The sequence below is a fragment of the Lycium ferocissimum genome, chromosome 1, assembly GCF_029784015.1.
Source record: "Lycium ferocissimum isolate CSIRO_LF1 chromosome 1, AGI_CSIRO_Lferr_CH_V1, whole genome shotgun sequence".
In the NCBI taxonomy this organism is placed as follows: Eukaryota; Viridiplantae; Streptophyta; class Magnoliopsida; order Solanales; family Solanaceae; genus Lycium; species Lycium ferocissimum.
In genome coordinates this window covers 8,906,041-8,926,066 of record NC_081342.1, presented here as the reverse complement: position 1 = coordinate 8,926,066, position 20,026 = coordinate 8,906,041, and the positions used below count along the sequence as shown (strand labels likewise).

At 35.7% G+C, this 20,026-nt stretch overlaps 1 protein-coding gene and 1 pseudogene across 1 annotated transcript; both read right to left on the bottom strand.

Moving 5' to 3' along the window:
- Positions 1-947: 947 nt before the first annotated feature.
- Positions 948-4,904, bottom strand: LOC132046589 (putative calcium-transporting ATPase 13, plasma membrane-type; annotated as a pseudogene).
- Positions 4,905-14,559: 9,655 nt separating this feature from the next.
- Positions 14,560-17,983, bottom strand: LOC132046580 (putative calcium-transporting ATPase 13, plasma membrane-type). Its single transcript, XM_059437259.1, has one exon. The coding sequence runs from the start codon at positions 17,862-17,864 to the stop codon at positions 14,748-14,750; it is 3,117 nt and encodes a 1,038-aa protein (XP_059293242.1). The 5' UTR covers positions 17,865-17,983; the 3' UTR covers positions 14,560-14,747.
- Positions 17,984-20,026: the final 2,043 nt, after the last annotated feature.

Here is a 20,026-nt window from a genome sequence, read left to right as displayed (position 1 = left end):
GACCCTATGCGGCGCGAAACCGGGCTCCAATGCGGATATCGGACGTGGATAAGAAAATTGATAAAAAAAAATTCTAGTTTAGAGAAATAGGCTAAAGTGTTGGAATCTGCTTGAGTCCGAAAAGGTAGAAACAATTTCTAACATCATAGTCGGGAAAAGAAATTGTAACGAAGGCTTTAATTCGGCTATCAATGCCAATTTCGTCTCGCATGTAAAATTCTCAACACGATTTCAAAGCCTCATTGATCCTTCAATTTCCAAAGTCAATGGCGGTGGAACAGGTAAGAGACCACGATCTCTTCTCCCTTTGTGATCAAGCTTTAAAACAAGTTTTGTTACATTTGAATGATGTGAAGGACGAAAATTAGTTTGTTGATTATCTTCACTACTTACAAATTATGAGAAGTGGGAATATTTTGTTTTTATAACCGTGGTGGCGGGGCCAGTTTGTGTTCACCTCGACTATTTTCATAGATACCTGCCACCTCCACCAGCAACAGATACCAGATAATTCTGTCCACCAAGGCTAGGACATTTGGAGTGAAATCACCTAGTGTTTTTGTCTCTATTGACCACTAGGCTTCCCTTGGGTGCTAAGTGGGAAATTTAGATAGGCATGGGACAAACTTGATCCGTTCAAGTTTTAAGGTTTTACTACTTAACCTTTTGTATTTAAAATTATGAGTGCCATTTTATTAATTTTCAAATGTAAATATATGCTCTGCATCGAAAATTGATGTGTGCAGCAGACTTCTCAGTCATTAAAATATCTTCTGCTGCCAACAGCTAGCATGTTATCAACTTCAAAAGGTATGTTGTGTCTACAATCAGGAACAAAGGACTAAGATCTTAAATGACTTTAGAAAAGTTTACAAACTGACAACTACTATCTTAAAACTATGTCTTACCAGAATGTGCTGAAAGGTCTATATACACCTGTTAAGTCATCTTGTAATTGTAGTAGAAGAATTCTATACAACTCTTTATTTGAAAACATTACATAGGGAAATACAAGTGGTGAGCAATAAAAGAATGCAACATCAATCAACCATTTAATAACAAACTAATACTATTGGAACTAACTAGCTTATGAATATGAACAAGCATATATTTAACACCTAAATCTACTCTTCTTTTTTTTTTTTGGTAAAAAGAAAGAACATTATTGATCACCAGACAAACAAATACAGAATTTCCTACGGTGCTACTAAGACTGAGGCATCCTTATGTCTTAGATCATATGAAATCTACTCATTTTAACAAGGCTTTCAAGTAATTCAACCTGAGATAATTGAAGATTGGTCTCTCTGAGACAGTTATGTACTTGACAACCCAACCAATTGGCCAAGATGCAGCTGCAAATCCAATGCAGATTCCCCATTGACCCCAATTCAACCTCTCTGTATTTGCAAACTTCTTTAGAAACTCCACCATCACCACTTGGAGAATGAAAATTATTCCGATGATTGCGACAAACAACTTGTTCTTGTGCATTCCCTCAAAGACATTCTTCTTCTCCAGGCTTCGCGCATTGAATTCATTGAACACTTGGCAAAGAACAAACGTGTTGAAGATCAATGTATCATTTACCCTCGCGTTGACACCAAAGATCGATTCACCTTTGAATTGTAAGGTCAATAAAACAACAATCTGATATAAGGCCTGAGCCATTAGATTCCTCCACATAACGTTGGTGATAAGTGGCTCAGTCCTACCAACTGGTTTCTTCTTCATGAGTTCCTCGGTTGGCTTCTCTGTCGCAAGTGCTACTGCCCCTAATGTGTCCATGATCAAATTTACCCATAGCAACAGCACTGCTGTAAGTGGTACCTCTCCAGCTGAAACAGCTGCTACAAAATTGATCATGAGTGCAGCCACATTTACTGTGAGCTGAAATTGGAAGAATTTCTGGATGTTGTTATAGACGCATCTTCCCCATTTCAGAACTGTGGCAACTGAAGAAAAATTGTCATCCAAGATGACAATATCAGAACTCTCTTTATCTACTTCAGTGCCCTGAATCCCCATAGAAAGTCCTATATTTCTTCCTTTAAAGTTGGGGCATCATTCGTGCCATCACCTGTGACAGCGATCACGTGGCCTTTCTTTCTCAAGAACTGCACCATTAGAAGTTTGTCAAACGGGGAAGATCTTGCCATCATGCGAATATTCTCCACTCTCTCCATCCGTACTTCATCTGTTAGGTTGCGAAACTCTTCACCTTCTATGACTGCTCCATCATCTACTTCCTGATTAGGATGAAGAATCCCACATTCTGTTGCTATGTCTTTTGCAGTAAACACATTGTCACCAGTGATCATCTTGATATTGACAACAACATTTTGGCAAATCTTCTACAACTTTCTTTACGCCAGGACGACATGGATCTTTTAGGCCGACAAATCCCAAAAGAATGAGAGAGTTGTCTGGAACTTCATGATCCTCCTGCTCAGCCTTTGGTACTTGCTTGTGTGCGAACGCGATACATCGAAGGCTGCTGGCAGCCATTCCTTCAATTATCCGATCACATTCTTTTTTATCTGATTCCTCTAGAGGTTTTATGTTCCCTTCTAGATCATAGTATTGAAAGCACATTCTTAAATCATTTTAGTAGCACCTTTCCAATGTGCATGAATTGTGCCATCAGTAATGTTCTTGATCAGGACGCCGCTCTTCTTTTTCTCCGAATTGAAAGCTTCCACGTGAAGAATGTTGAAATTTCTTTTGACTTGATCCATATCCATGTTCAGTTCCATAACAGCCCACGAAAGAATTGCTTTTTCAGTTGGGCTGCCTGAGAACTAAAAGCTAGAACATGGTTCGGAGGACTTGAAAACACTACCTGTAGTGTTTAATCCAACCTCTAGATGGAATAGTTCAAGAAATTTTGCTGAAATAGTTGTATGACTTTCCGCCTTTACGTGTTCTTTGCCTAAGAAAAACTTTGTCACAGATGGTGGTGGCAGAGCCCATAGTCTCACAAGCGGAGAGATTCCTCACCATTGCCTGACCAGCCATCATTCGAATAAGCTAGAGTAAGTGTAACAGCTAAAGGCAATCCTTCAGGAATCGCGACAGCAACAATGGTAACAGCAGCAACAACAATTCCCACCACAACATTGATCACATCATCCGATAAAGTCTTGCTCCCCTTGAATTCTTTTATTCCATTCTCATCTTTTGTGGTCCCGGTAATGTATCGTATCAATAGGACAACAAGAACTAAGAAAGCAACTAGCAATCCAACTTTACCTATCGATGAAGTAAGCTTGTTGAGTCGTTCTTGGAGGGGTGTTTGCTCGTTAGAATCACCACTAATTTCCCTCATCATTTCACCTCAGGTCGTGTTCATGCCAACTGATGTCACAAGCATCATGTCATAGCCATCGGCAACCTTAGTGCCAGAAATTAAAAGTGGATTTTGGTTAAGGTTAATCTCAACATGATCACTTTCCCCTGTCATGCTAGATTCATCCACTTGTAAAGAGTGACCTTCTACCAAAATCCCATCAGCAGGGATTTGATCTCCAATCTTCAAGCAAATGACATCTCCAACAACGATTTCGAATATGGATATCTGTTGGCGCCTCCCCTTTCTAACGGCTTCGACTGGAATATGTTTGCTCACTCTGGAGAGCTTATCAAATTGTCTGTTTTGTCTAAAGTTACTGATAGACAAAACAGCGATGACAAGAAAGACGGCAACAAAAATACTCCCTCCATCGTACCATCCTTCTTTTGGTCCATGCTCCTTAATTCCAAATCCAAGAGACAGAGCAGCACTAAGCAAAAGGATAATGATGGTGGGATCTTTGAACGGGGGCGGATGTAGCTTAGTATATGGGGGTTCCCAGGAACCCCCATGTATTTGTTCGGATCATGTATTTGTATAGAAAAATTCAATAAATATATATATCAAATACGACTTGGGAACCCACAAGCATAACCATTCTCTTTATATTTTTTAATTTGATATGGGTTGGAACCCACAAGCATCAAATCCTGAATCCGCCTCTGTCTTTGAATGCTTCCCAAACAAAGATGAAGAAACTTTTATTAGGTGGCTTACGATACGTGTTGGTTCCAAAAGCTTCATGTCTATGTGCAACATCTTCTGGGTCTCCATTTATACCCTTAGTCGTGTCACTTTTGAGAGAAGCTGCAACACCTTGAACACCTCCAAGGTTAGAAAGTTTGTCAACACTTTTATCTTTGACAAGCTTAGCTAGACTTGACTGATCAGTGCCAGAGAATAAAGGGTGTTCTTGAACAACATCAATGGCGATTTTATCAGTTGATACACGAGCTTTTCTTGGATTGTAGGTAGCTCCATGCAGTGCTTTAGTGCTGGTCGTCTTAGTTTTGAAAGCTCTGGAACAAAAGATGGTGGAAAAAGCTAAGTGCCATCTTTTTTTGGTGGAGATGTCTTGTTTGGCTGGCAAATCAACTGCAATGTTCATGCAGAGGCAATGCAAGTTTGCTATCATGGATAATCTGTCCATAACAACTAAGGAGGAAAAGTAATATTTGTAATTAGTACTCCTTCTATCCCACAAATAGACTTCCTTTCCTTTTTAGTCTGGTCCAAAAAGCTTAGCATCTTTCTATATTTAGAAACAATTTAACTTTATGAGATAATTTACAGCCACACAAATATCTAAGGCTTGTTTTGGACCACACATTTCAAAAGTCTTTCTTTATTTCTTAAACTTTGTGTTAAGTCAAACTAAGACAATCTTTTTGGGATGGACGGAGTATAATGACAAAAAGAGCTTGGCTAGTTCATGGAACAACTAAGCTTAAAGTAGTTGTTTTGATATACTGGAACAAGAAAAGGACAAATAATGGAAGTGCGGATGAAAAGGCTAAATTGTGTTTGGAACTGGATTGACAAAGCTGGATTTATGGACAGCCCCTTATATAAGTCTATGCTGGTACGCGTTAGCTATTAACTATAACGTCAGGTTGTTGACTTTAGCTACGTTTCCACTTGCAGGCATACATGTATGTTCTTTGCAAGTTTTCAGTAACTATGATTTTTTCAACTTCGACGTACATATAATATAGAGAATTATGAGTTCGACAATGATGAGAGCTCTTACAATTTGTGGAGTAGCAATTTTAGGTACATGACTCTATGTAATTACCTTAATTCAAGTTCTTATATAAATAGTAGTACTTGTTACAAGGTTTTAGTCCGAAGGATTTTAGGCCCTATTAGTTTATAGTTAAGATTAGTAATTTTGTTATCTCTATAATACTTTAATATATATGAATTATATATGCAATTAAGTATTTTGATATGACATTCAGTATTTTTTATAAATATTAAATATCATACTGAATAACAAAAAAGACAATAAAACATATATCGAATACCGTACTGAATATCAAATTTGTTTTATTTCAATACAATAATTCGGTGTTTACAAAGTATATATGTAACACCCATAGTTTTGAGAATCTGTAAAAGAGAAGAAACCCAAAGTGGTTTCTTCAATGGAAGCAATTTATGAATTAATAACTGCTATTCTGAATTTCCAGGATATTTCAGTTTAGTAAACCACACTGTCCGAACATATGCTTTACGAGTAACCGCTTTTTCTTTTCTAGTTTCACCTTAGGTACGTGCATAGTATTATCAGATCTTATATACCTCGAATTTTCAATTGTTTGTATATATTTTTAAAAGGAGCTTAATTTGCTGTCTTCTTAAGTTTGCATGGAGATGTAATTAATGTTCCTTTTTTGCCCATAACTTGGGGGATGACTATTCTTTATTTTTGCATTGATTCATCAGCTTTCTACTCCCTTCGCTGTGGTTTCCTTGGTATTCTGTAGGATTTTAAGAGTAATATTCTTCAAGTTTTAGTTAGAAAGTACATTTAAAAGAAATTATAAGTTTCTCAGCAGTATGGTCATCTCTTTTAATTTTGAACTTAATGATAGTTATACAGTTATAATCTTTTCAATTGACCAATTTATCATGTATATATAAGTAATAATATGAAAAACTGATGTGAGCTGATGATAAAGAAATGACATACTAAGTAAGCAAAGCTATATAAGGCCAATTATATATATTAACTTAGCTATTAAGAGTATAAGTTAATGCACCTTCTTTTAATGTCAGCAATGTGTACCATTTATTTGTGTCACAAACCTAGGACAGTTAGGGTTAGGCAGGAAATGGCAAACAATATACTTGAAAGACACCCAAGCTGTTCGAAGTTTCCTTTTTTTTTTTTTTTTTGGCTTTCCTGTTAAATACGAAATTTCATTTTTCAATATAAAGTTGGTCTATAGGCTAAATTACGTGCACCTTAATTAGGTACTTATTATATATTCCACCAGAACAAAAATTGAACAACTTTGCCCATCAGTATTTAGGCAAACACAAAAATTACTCAAAATTAAGATTTGAGTATTGCTCTCAAAGGCGGATCTAGGATTTAAATTTTAGGGGTTCAACATCTTAAATTTTTAGTACTAAACCATTATATTCCTAAAGTTATGGGTTCATATCTACTATTTATTATAATTTTAGTAATTTTTTTACACATAAATTTATACCCCGCATCGAAAGATTGGGGTTCAATTGAACCCCAAGTTATAGCGCTCCATCCGCCTCTAGTTGCTCTCTATGATTTTCTATTATGAATGGTCACCATTCTTATTTGTAAATCGGTCAGTGAAATGGGATCCAGGGTGATAAATATATAGTGACTTGTGGGAGCAATTGGGGTTATGTGAATATTGCTGAAGGGTGTCTATTCCTCTCATTTCCTTTCTCTGAGTCTAAACTTCTCATCCCCATTCTTTATTATTTTTCTTTTCTTATTTTTCCAATTGTAATTTCCCTATTTTAGTTCGTTAAACACAATCATCTTTCTTGCTGTTGAATATTTGTAGCAGTGTTTACTACATTTCAAACACTGCAAAGACTATTAGGTCATATGTGTGATACAAAAATTCACTTTGGAGAGATTTAATAGTGGCACTGTTGTTGTTCTATGTTTAAGTTTCATTTCACCGACCGAGTTAGATAGGGTAATACTTCATTGCATCGGGTGTTTACACGGGCTGTCATGCGTAATTTCGCAATTTTGAATTTTTTTAAAAATTATGTCATTTTTCTTCCTTTTTGTTTTTTTTTTATTTCAAAATATAATGGAAATATTACTTTATATTTAAAAAAAATGAAAAGGATAATTGTTATTGTTATTGTTCTTGTATGAACTTGAAATTGAATTGGAGGTGTCGAGCATATTTGAAGGTTGTTGAAGTTTTGAAGTTGAGATTCAAAGTTTTAAATTCTAAATCTTAGTTGTTTTTGAGATTCGAAAATGAAGATGGATTTGTCAAAATTCTTGGTTGTTGGCCAAATTGATTTCTGGGATTTGGTGATGATGTTGTTATGAAGTTATTGTTGTTGAAATTTGAGCTTGATTGGTGCGGATTTGACTGAGTTTTTGTTGAATTTCGAGACCCAAAATTAGATTTTGAACTCTTGAAATTGGGTGATAAAAAGGGGATGAAGAACATTTGTATTTGGATGAATATCTCTTGAAAATCAGCTTTGGGACAGACACGTGGCCATTTCATATAGGTCAGAGCCTTTTTTTTTTAAAAAAAAAAAAAAAAAAACTACTACGCGCTTGAAGGAGGTGTTTTCACATCCTTATCCACGTCAGCACATAAGGTGTAAAGAAATACAGAAAAAAAAAGTTTAGAAGAGTGATAGGACCCTCGTAAAGGTAAAGTGTGTCTCTGGAACTTCAGCAAAAGTTTAAGGGGTACTTATGCTTATCCCTATAGCATTTATCCTAATTTTAGATAATATCCTCAATCAAACACAAGATAAATTTGGTCCCAAATTTTATACCGAAATAACTCGCTTGATCCTTCCAACCAAAGGGCCCCTCAGATATTGGATTCCAGCTTGGTTAATAGTTGTAACATCACTTATCAAAAAATGAAAAATGATTGAATTATCATGCAACGAAGGGTACACGAAAGCACTTATCCAAAAAGCAAAAGGAGATCGGATAAAAAGTGAGAAAAGTGATGATGTGAAAGCTTCATTATTGCCATATTTATGCAAAAACGTTAACGAAGTTTCGGGGTAATTGATATAATACGTGTAAAATGTTGTCAACTAAGTCTCCCCTAGAGTGAAAATAGAATTCTTAATTACAACTTAAAGAGTCAAAGAATTAAATGGGCCGACCGACCCTTTAATCATCTGAAATTTGTGTTTCAACCCAACCCTATCTATGGTCAGGATAAGATCAACCCTTTAAGTTTTTTCATTAAAATAACATTTTCTAAGTGAATTTTGCAGCAACATGAAACTTTGGCAAAATAGAATCTTCTATCACCCATTCTTACGCAAATCCATATCATAGAAGAAAAAATTCAAAAGAACAAATATAAATTATTATTTTTAATCACTAATTCAGATCACATTCAAAAGAAATTAAACATAATATAAATTCTACGACTAAAAAGTATTACTCCAGTTTCTAATTACTACTTAGTAGTAAGTATATTCTTTTTTCTCATTACTTTTTATCTTTTTGTTTAATTTACTTATATATTTTTTTAAATTAATTAATTTATTATTCTTTCCAATCCGGGCCCAAATTGCCGCCAAGGTAGAAGGAATTGTTTATATTTAGAAAGAATGAAATTAACCCTACTTAAATAAAATGTTACCAAACCCATATTAAAATTGAGACAAGCTTACAACATACAAATTTCCAGGAAAAGGATATATATATGGATTCATCTCGATCAAAAGACGATGTAAACTGGATTTTACGCAATTAGTGCACTTTTACCTGATGCACAAGGTTATTTATCTTATTTTTCAAGTTACTAATTCTTCTATTTACGAATTGTTAATTTAATTTCCTTTAAAGTGAAATTGTTTATAGTGTCGATACACAAGTTAAATCTAAAATATTTTTCAAGCTCTTATATAATATCACTTGCTCCTGTTAATCCTTTGAAACTATTATTATCTTTAATAAGCATATCACGGTCCATTTTACTCATTTTGTTACACTTTTTTGCACGGAGTGTCCTTCAAATGCAATGATCTTTAATTTTTAGCCCTGCTGCTTATTTAATGAAAATATTCAGATATGATTCGCTCGACATAAGTTCTGTAACATTCTTATTTTCGGAAACTGAACTTTTTCTTGCTTGGCACAAGTTCTATAATAATTAAGTTATGCGACGTAAGTTGTATAGTTTTTTATTTTTTTATTATTATGTTGAGTGTTGAAAGTTTTGCCTTTTCTGGCATAATTTGTGTGGATGAAAAGTTTTTCCTTGTCCAAAGATAATTTGTAGGATGTTATAATACATATATTGATCCTAAACGTAAACTTTGTTGAGCGAAATTTAAATTATGCCGCGCTAAAAGTGCCGAAGGGCAACATTAAAAACCACAAATTTGAGGGACAAAAATTAAAGACCATCCCCAAAATAGGGACATTTGTACGAATGACCCAAAAATTATCATATGTGGTGCTTTTTACTTGGGCCATTAGTTGTTGGACCTACATGAGTGATTGGGTATTGATCTGGGCTAAATGAAGCTGGCCAAAATTTTGTTGGGAATTTTACATAAATGACTACACTTTGGGAGTTTAAATTTTGCCATAGCTACAGTTTTAATATTTACATGGCATAGCTACTGTTTTCCCGCTCTATTAAAAAAATGGCTCGCTGTATTCATAAAACGGCTTAGCTGTATTCACGAATACAGCGAATAAAAATTTTTCAAAAATTCTTTTGACTGTATTCAAGTCATATGTATTCAACTCAGTTGTATTCACGTCAATTGTATTCAACTCAGTTGTATTCATTTATAACTACTTTTACATTGTATTCAATTTATTGTATTTGAAAATCAATGGTATTCAAACAACATAAATACAAAAAAAAATTGTATTCAGATTGCACAACTGAGTTGAATTTTTCCAAAAAAATTAACGAATACACTCAAATACTGAATACAAGAAATATAATTCAATGTATTCATTTGTATACACTTCAAATTTACTGTATTCATTTTGTATACAAAAAGATCTCCTTCGAAATACATGCGATAAAACACTGTATACACTATATGTATACATTCCAATTTGAAATTAAAAAAAATAAAAATCTCAGATCTGAGCCGCCACCGGAAAACGACTGGAGGCAGCAACGACGTAGATACAAAAAAAAAAGCTTTCTCTCTCTAGGAAAACAATAAAGCTCAGATCTGTTGTTGATGATGAGGAGGTGGCGACGGTGGCGGCAGCGTTGAACGACGCCAGATCTGAGCATAGCTCTGACAGACTTTGAAGCTTTGAAGCCATTAATGTAACTTTGGAGCTTTCTCTCTCTAGAAAAACAAAGAGATTTAAAGATAGAGAGAGAACAACGACGGTGGTGGAACTCGCCAGAGGTCTCCATGGTGGCAGGCGGTTGTGGAGAGAGAAGAAGCGCATGGAGGAGGCGTGTGAGTCTTCGAGTATCCGCGGTGGTGGTGGTTGTTGGAGCAAAAAAGAAGACGGCTTGGAGAGAGAGGTGATGGAGGAGAGAGAAATGGAGGAAAGTGGGAGGAGATTGTGAGAGAATAGAGAGAAAATAGTTTTAAATATTAAATACAATATAATTTTATTATACTAGTTATAATTATATTATACTAGCTATCTTGTGTAATTGACATACAAGATTTAGCTATGAGATGTAATTTAGGCAAAATATAGCTACTAAATATACATAAGGCTTAATGTTCTCTATACCATGTAGATTTCTCAATTTTGTTTATGTCGTTCTAAAAGTGCTGAAGGGCATTTGAGGGACAAAAATTAAAGACCACCACAAAATATGGTTGTTTGTTCGAATACCCATTTTGCAACGAACATACCCACTGCTGATTATTCATTTGTTTGTGCGTATTGCCCTTCAAAGGCACCGGTCTTTAATTTTTGTCTTTACCCCGAGGTTCTGGTTTCGAACATCAGCTCAGTTAAAAAAAAAAAAAAAAAGGAATTTCACAAGGCAGAGGTTTGGATTCGCAAGGTAAATATTTGAAACTCTGCCTTGCGAATCCAAACTCTAATTTTTTTTTAATTTTTTATTGAGCATGTTCGAACCCGAAACTAAGGAATTTTTAGCGAATGACAAAAATTAAAGACCGCCAATTTGAGGGACAAAAATTAAAGACCAGTGCCTTTGAAGGGAATAGTTCAAATGACCCATGATTATTCCATGTACCTTTCCCATTATACTATATTGAGCTAGAAGCTAAGTTATTTGGGCCAGTTGCTAAAATGAGGAAGTGAAATTTACTTATTATAGCTACCTCTAAGACCTATTTATGAATAGTAACTACCTTTTATTTTATTTATTTTTCGTAGCTAAAATATTTTCTTAAATTACATATCGTAATTATTGTCCTGTATTTCGCAAATTTCTCTTTTAAAATGATTTCTCTCATCTCCCAAATCTATCTTCTCCCTCACTCCTCTCTTTCTCTCTCTCGTTCCCTCTCCTACCCCTAGATCTGTGAGATCTATTTTCCTTGCATGAACCCTCCAAACGCAGCCCTCGCTCGTTTCCCCTTACCCCTTCCTCCTTCATCCATCTCCATAACCAACAACGCCGCAACACCACCACTACTACGATCTCCATCTCCAAACTCGAGAAGCTTAAGGTTTAAGTTCTTCAGATCTGAACTCCATATGCTTCATGTTGTTGATTTAGAAGAAGATAAAGTTAAACATGGTCATATTCAAGTTAGGAACTTGTCTATGCATGCAAAATTCTGTTTCTGATGCTTTTGAATTCGAGATATCAGAGCACAAGAAAGAGAAACAATTATAATGATGTATAATGTATAGGATCTGACTACTCGCCCTCTGCGCTGCCGTGGGTGGCCGTACTTTATTCTGGAACAGAGCCATTAACGGCCACCCAATGTTAGGGAAACAGATCTGGCCATTTGTTTTGTTCTCCGGCGAACGTTTGACTCACCCCTCCACCCTCTGTAGACTGTATTCTCCAATTTTTTTAGTGTATATAGAGTGTATTTTTTGTATTTTCACTGAAGATCCGATCGGATTTGACTGGATTCTCTATTTTTTAGTATACTTAGAGTGTATTTTTTGTATTCGCTTGTATTTCTATATTCCGAAGGAGAAAATGTGCATTTGAATAATAAATGCACCCGAATACATTGTATTTCTTAAAAGGATTTGAATATATTCATCTTTTTTTTGATGTAGAATTTCGCTTGTATTTATTTGTATAGAGTGTATGTTTTTGTATTCGCTTGTATTTCTATATTTCGAAGGAGAAATGTATTCTTTCAAAAGGATTTGAATGTATTCATCTTTTTTTGGTGTAAATATAGTAAATGTTCCAAATATAGAGCCTATTTTTACTCCACTTTGTTTTCACAATTTTTGTATTTCGCTGTATTTCAAAATAATGAAATACAGCCGCTGGGACATTAAAGGTAGCTATGGTTTGTAATTACCAAACTTGTAACTATATATTGTTAGAAGCTAATAAAAAGTAGCTATTTATGTAAGTTTCACAATGAAGAAAGCCCAACGTGCGTTGTTGGATCCAGGTTGAGAAGACCAATATTCCTCAGGTTGGTATATTTTTTTCATTAAGCTATTTTGTAATAGAACCTCCCTTTTCTTATTTTCCATTTTTGTTCCTTGCTTTTCCTAAAGATTGAGAGACATTCAATTATATTTTCTCAGGTTAAATATCAGTTCTTATATTTACACTTGACGAAAATATAGATTCATTACAGATTTTATCATCAACCGTTGACAGATACGCAAACGCCGAAAGATAAGTAAGAAATAGCTTATTTTCTTTGGAAAACATATTAAGACTTTTTTTTCTCCAGAGAAATAGTTTCTTTTGTACCAAATATACTAGTCTGTACAAATGAAATCTTAATCACTATAATTGACAATATTCCTATTTACTTATAAGTCATAATTAGAGTTCCAAATTTCTGAAGTATAAAACACAAAATGTTTTAACATAACCTAGAATGGAATCCTTAACAATCGAAACTCTACAATCTAATCTTCAGTTGTTACAACCTAATTTGACAATATGAGTCTTTCATTCTTTCAATTGATCTCTTCCAATTTCACAACCTTGCTCGTGTTTACGTGGTTTAGGCATGATCACAGCATGTATATTTATTTTAAGAGAGGAGAGCTTTGCTCGTGTTTGATTTGCCCATATAGGAGAAGCGAGTAGTGTGAATAGCTGCATTACATCAGTTTATATTGCTAAAATGGAACAGGTAGGTCTTCTCCCTTGTAATATTACACATTTTCAAATTTTCTAGTTCTGAATCAAGCTGAAAACAAGTTTTGTGGCATTTGAATTTTATAATGTGATGTGAATAGTGAAAAATTAGTTTGTGTATTTTTGGATTGATTTATTACTTGTAGGAGGTGGAATACACACAAGCAAAGTTAATTTTTTCCAGAAGCATGATTTGAAATATTTGGATTCCCACAGCGACCTGAAATTAATATACTGTAATAATTGTGTCCAGAGTCTAATATCTAAAGATATTTAGTCTATTTCTTAATACAAATTATCTGAGAAAAAGCTATTGAGTTCACGTGAACCCTAATTTATTAGTAGTTAGCTCCGCCCCCGGAAGACATAACATAATGAAGAGGAGAGATGCAATTAAACCACTTCATTTAAGCATAGTATTACATTTTTTTTTTTTTTGGGTAAACCGTGAAAGGATACCATAGACAAACAACATTTACACCTAAAAGCACTCTAAAGATGCTAGCATAGTATTACATTATTACATCATATTATTAGACTTCTGGTTCCTTGAGTTCCTCCTAGTACTTCAGAAATGGAATTTTTTTCCTTCCTCCTAGTACCAGTATTATTCAATCTTCCAAAAGAACTTACTCTTAAAATTCAGTTGCTTAATTCTTGCTGCATCAGATTGCGAGCGTAGACCAAAGAACCGTTAGGTTGTCAAGAACACGTCTGAAGAGTAGGCGAACACTCCATGCCCATTGATGGACTATGAGGGAGGAAAACGAATGGAAACCGAATCATTTGATTGACCCCTTCGTAGTTCATTTGTTAAGGTTAGAAAGAGCCCGAATCGAAGGGCTCTTCTTTCTTTGATTTGAAAAGAAGGTGAGAGCCTTAACCCTCTGGTCTGTGGGTAAACCCTTCAAAGATAGAAAGCCAGTGTCCTCTTTGAAGAGTTCTTCAGTGAAAGGATCGCTAGCATCCAGGTATGGGTGGAACCAATTAGAATTGCAAACCGCACAAGCAAAGCTGGGAAATAGAAAATGTCAGTCTAAAGCTTCACAGCTTTGAGTATATTATCAGCTAAGGTATGTTGCGTTTACCATCATTAATAAACTAGTACTCCTAAGATTTTAATTGATTGAAAATATTTAAAGCCTGATACTATATTTAACAATGTGCAACCAGAATGTGAAGGAAGGTGTAGGCTTATTGGAACTTTCTGAGTCATCTTGTAATTGTAGTTGAGTATTCCATATAAATCCTTATTTTAAAACACAACACAGGAAAATACAAGTAATGATGAAATAACGGAATGCAACATCAATCAATTAATTAAATCATCTACTCCTTATACTAATACTATTAGAACTAACTAGTTTATGAAAAAACATATAGTAAACACCTAAATCTACTCATTTAAACAAGGCTCTGAAGTAATTCAACCTGAGATAACTGAAAATCGGTCTCTCTGGGACAGCTATGCACTTGACAACCCAACCAATTGGCCAAGATGCAGCTGCAAATCCAATGCAGATACCCCATTGACCCCAATTCAACCTCTCTGTATTTGCAAACTTTTTTAGAAACTCCACCATCACCACTTGGAGAACCAAAGTTATTCCGATGATTGCGACAAACAACTTGTTCCTGTGTATTCCCTCAAAGACATTCTTCTTCTCCAGGCTTCGCGCATTGAATTCATTGAACACTTGGCAAAGGACAAACGTGTTGAAGATCAATGTATCGTTTACCCTCTCGTTGACACCAAAGATCGATTCGCCTTTGAATTGTAAGGTCAATAAAACAACAATCTGATATAAGGCCTGAGCCATTAGATTCCTCCACATAACGTTGGTGATAAGTGGCTCAGTCCTACCAACTGGTTTCTTCTTCATTAGTTCCTCGGTTGGCTTCTCTGTCGCAAGTGCTAGTGCCCCTAATGTGTCCATGATCAAATTTACCCATAGCAACTGTACTGCTGTGAGTGGTACCTCTCCAGCTGAAACAGCTGCTACAAAATTGATCACGAGCGCAGCCACATTTACTGTTAGCTGAAATTGGATGAATTTCTGGATGTTGTTATAGACACATCTTCCCCATTTCAGAACTGTGGCAACTGAAGAAAAATTGTCATCCAAGATGACAATATCAGAACTCTCTTTAGCTACTTCAGTGCCCTGAATCCCCATAGAAAGTCCTATATCTGCTTCCTTTAAAGCTGGCGCATCATTCGTGCCATCACCTGTGACAGCGATCACGTGGCCTTTCTTTCTCAAGCACTGCACCATTAGAAGTTTGTCAAAAGGGGAAGATCTTGCCATCACGCGAATCTTCTCCACTCTCTCCATCCGTACTTCATCTGTTAGGTTACGAAACTCTTCACCTTCTATGACTGCTCCATCATCTACTTCCTGATTAGGATGAAGAATCCCACATTCTGTGGCTATGGCTTTTGCAGTAAACACATTGTCACCAGTGATCATCTTTATATTCACACTAGCATTTTGGCAATCTTCCACAGCTTTCTTTACGCCAGGACGACATGGATCTTTTAGGCCGACAAATCCCAAAAGAATGAGAGAGTTGTTTGGAACTTTTCCATGCATATGTTCTTGATCCTCCTGCTCAGTCTCTGGTACTTGCTTGTGTGCGAACGCGATACATCGAAGGCTGCTGGCAGCCATTCCTTCAATTATCCGATCACATTCTTTTTTATCTGATTCCTCTAGAGGTTTTATGTTCCCTTCTAGATCATTGTAATGAGAGCACATTCTTAAAATCATTTCAGCAGCACCTTTCCAATGTGCATGAATTGTGCCATCAGTAATGTTCTTGATCAGGACGCCACTCTTCTTTTTCTCCGAATTGAAAGCTTCCACGTGAAGAATGTTGAAATTTCTTTTGACTTGATCCATATCCATGTTCAGTTCCATAACAGCCCATGAAAGAATAGCTTTTTCAGTTGGGCTGCCTGAGAACTCAAAGCTGGAACATGGTTCGGAGGACTTGAAAACACTACCTGTAGTGTTTAATCCAACCCCTAAATGGAATAGTTCAAGAACTTTTGCTGAAATTGTTGTATGACTTTCCGCCTTTACGTGATCTTTGCCTAAGAAAAACTTTATCACAGTCATCTTATTTAATGTTAGAGTACCTGTTTTGTCAGTACAAATGGTGGTGGCAGATCCCATAGTCTCACAAGCGGAGAGCTTCCTCACCATTGCCTGATCAGCCATCATTCGCTTCATTGAATAAGCCAGAGTAAGTGTAACAGCTAAAGGCAATCCTTCAGGAATCGCGACAACAACAATGGTAACAGCAGCAGCAACAATTCCCACCACAACATTGATCACATCATCCGATGATGTCTTGCTCCCGTTGAATTCTTTGTTTCCATTCTCATCTTTTGTGGTCCCGGTAAAGTATCGTATCAATAGGACAACAAGAACTAAGAAAGCAACTAGCAATCCAACTTTACCAATCGATGAAGTAAGCTTGTTGAGTCGTTCTTGGAGAGGTGTTTGCTCGTTGGAATCACTGCTAATTTCACTCATCATTTCACCCCAGGTGGTGTTCATGCCAACCGATGTCACAAGCATCATGCCATAGCCATCGGCGACCTTAGTGCCAGAAATCAAGAATGGGTTGTGGCTTAGGTTAATCTCAACATGATCACTTTCACCTGTCATGCTAGATTCATCCACTTGCAAAGAGTGAGCTTCTACCAAAATCCCATCAGCAGGGATTTGATCTCCAATCTTCAAGCAAATGACATCTCCAACAACGATTTCGAATATGGATATTTGTTGGCGCCTCCCCTTTCTAACAGCTTCAACTGGAATATTTTTGCTCACTTTGGAAAGCTTGTCAAACTGTCTGTTTTGTCTAAAATTACTGATAGACGAAACAGCGATGACAAGAAACACAGCGACAAAAATACTGCCTCCGTCATACCATCCCTCTTTTGGTCCATGCTCCTTAATTCCAAATCCAAGAGACAGAGCAGCACAGAACAAAAGGATAATAATGGTGGGATCTTTGAATGATTCCCAAACAAAGAGGAAGAAACTTTTAGTGGGGGGCTTAGGATACGTGTTGCTTCCAAAAGCTTCATGTCTACATGCAACATCTTCTGGATCTCCGTTTATGCCATTAGTTGTGTCACTTTTGAGAGAAGCTGCAACACCTTGTACACCTCCAAGGTTAGAAAGTTTGTCAACACTTTTATCTTTGACAAGCTTAGCTAGACTTGACTGATCAATGCCTGAGAATAAAGTGTGCTGTTGACCTACATCAATGGCGATTGTATCTGTCGATACGCCGACCTTTCTTGGACTGTAGGCAGCCCCATGACTATAAGATGACACAAAGACAGGCGATACCTTAGTGCTGGCCTTATTTTTGAAAGCTCTGGAACAGTAGATGGTAGCAAAAGCTAAGTGCCATCTTTTCTTGTTGGAGAATTCAACTTCTGCTGGGAAATCAATTGCAATGTTCATGCAAAGGTAATGCAAGTTTTCTTGAAACATGTTGAACTGCTTTGTAGTTTGGATGAAAATATGTATAATAGGAGTAATAACTATGATGAACGATAAAAGCACAGAAAATCGAACAACTAATGAAGAGGATTGACTGTTGTTTGAGTTTGTTTTGGTGTGAAGTACTTATTCCCCTGGATGTTATGCTATATAGATTCTGAATAATGATGTAACGCGTAACGTAGTCGATGAAGTTTTTTTACTCACTTCATGGATGTTTCCATTTAACCGCCTTTGCGTCTTTGTAAATGCATATCTGTGGGATCCTCTATTTTTTTTTTTTTTGGGCCATAATCCTATCAAGGTATGCAAATTGAGTTTAGTTAAGTCGGTCATCCAAAAGAAACCACCACTAATAACTGCTATTATAAACTAGAAAACTGTAAGGCAAATAACCCTGTTAGGATAAATTATTATACATTGTTAAAATAAGAACCTTTTGCAATGTGAGTGTAAGTTACATCTAATTTCCAGTAATAAATACGCAATAAAGAATTTTTTCAAATTGAGTAGCAATTTAATGACAGATCTTGTTGTCGACATCCTGGTGGTATGCGATTCAATTTTATCGCATTATTCTCTTCCCTTTTTCCTTACACCTGGTCCCTGTTCCAGAATTTTCTAATACTAGCCTTTGTATACACGCTTTCTACTTATATATTAAGTATTAATGATGCATATAATATAAATTTACATGGTACGCGCACTTTAATTTGGCTCGATGATGGCGAAGCCATAGGGTCAAATTCGTGAGGCCTGTAACGTTGGGCTAAAGCGGACAATATGTGTCATCATGACTCATGACTCATGAGCTTGGGTTGTGACTATCTCAACTTTTATTGCACGCCAGAAATGGGTCTCGACTATCTCCAACTTTTTATCTCGCCTTAATTAGTATGTCAAATGAAGATTTAAGGGGTTATTACAGAAACCACTACCTTTTACGAGCTTTTAACAATCCGTAGCTACATTTTATGTATTTACCTTTCGTCGCTAGTTTAGGGCAATTCGCTGTATCTGAGTGTGTTTAAATACACTGTTCAGTTGTATCCAACCTTATTCGATGTCGCGTATATTTGAATGTGTTTGAATATATTCAACCTTAATTTCTTTGAATACACGTGTATTAAAAAATGATTGTATTCCGGTGCATTTAAATACACGACAGAGCTATGTATTTTAGTGTATTTATATATTGATCTATCCTTTTGTTGTGGCTGTATTTGAATGTATTCGAGCTCCGATCAGCAAGGTCATCGGTAGGCGTCGCAAGATTGAATGTATTCGACTGTATTTGAATGTATTTATGCTGTCGCCGACTGGTATTTCATTGGTATAGAGTGTATTCGATTGTATTTGGCTGATTCCGGCTAGACGAATACACTCAAATACATTCAGATTTTAGGAAAAACAATCAAATACATTTATGAATCGAATGGAAATTAGTTAAATACATCTAGTTTTGCCCAAAAATACAATCAAATACATCTAGTTTCTCAAAAATATCTCATTCGGAATACATAAATACTACATTAAACATAAATAAAGTAAATAATAGTTATTATCAATAAATACCTTTTAGAAGTAGTTATGACAAGTAAATTTTCCTTTTTAAGTTATAAACATTGATTGAATAAGATATTTTACACTATCAACAAACTTCTGTCGAATGTTACACAGAAAATAATGGCTCACTGTATTTATCTTTTACACTAACAGAACTTGGACTCGTCAAATAAAGGTTTAATTCTAAACTCTCCTACGTAAGATATTGATGAGTTTCTATGATGATCTCAACTTCATTCCTATCTTTTTTCCCCCCTATTTTAACAGCCTCATAAAGTACATGAAAAGTAGTCAAACTTCTCAACAAACTTTTTCCAATAAGTTTAACAAAAGGAAAATATAGTGCACATACTTTTTTCCTAGTCATTGAAGGTACGCTAGTTAAAGAGTACACGCTTTTCTTTGGCGGCTAGCGACGACCCATGGTAGAGGAAAAAAGAGAAGAAAATTAGCGATCTAGTTAGAATTAAACAATGTGGTACGATGTAAAATACCAAACAGTAATTATATACATTCTACTTCATTATCAATCGACTAATTATTCTGGAAGAGTCAAGTGTCAACCACTAAACTATTCTAAATCCCAT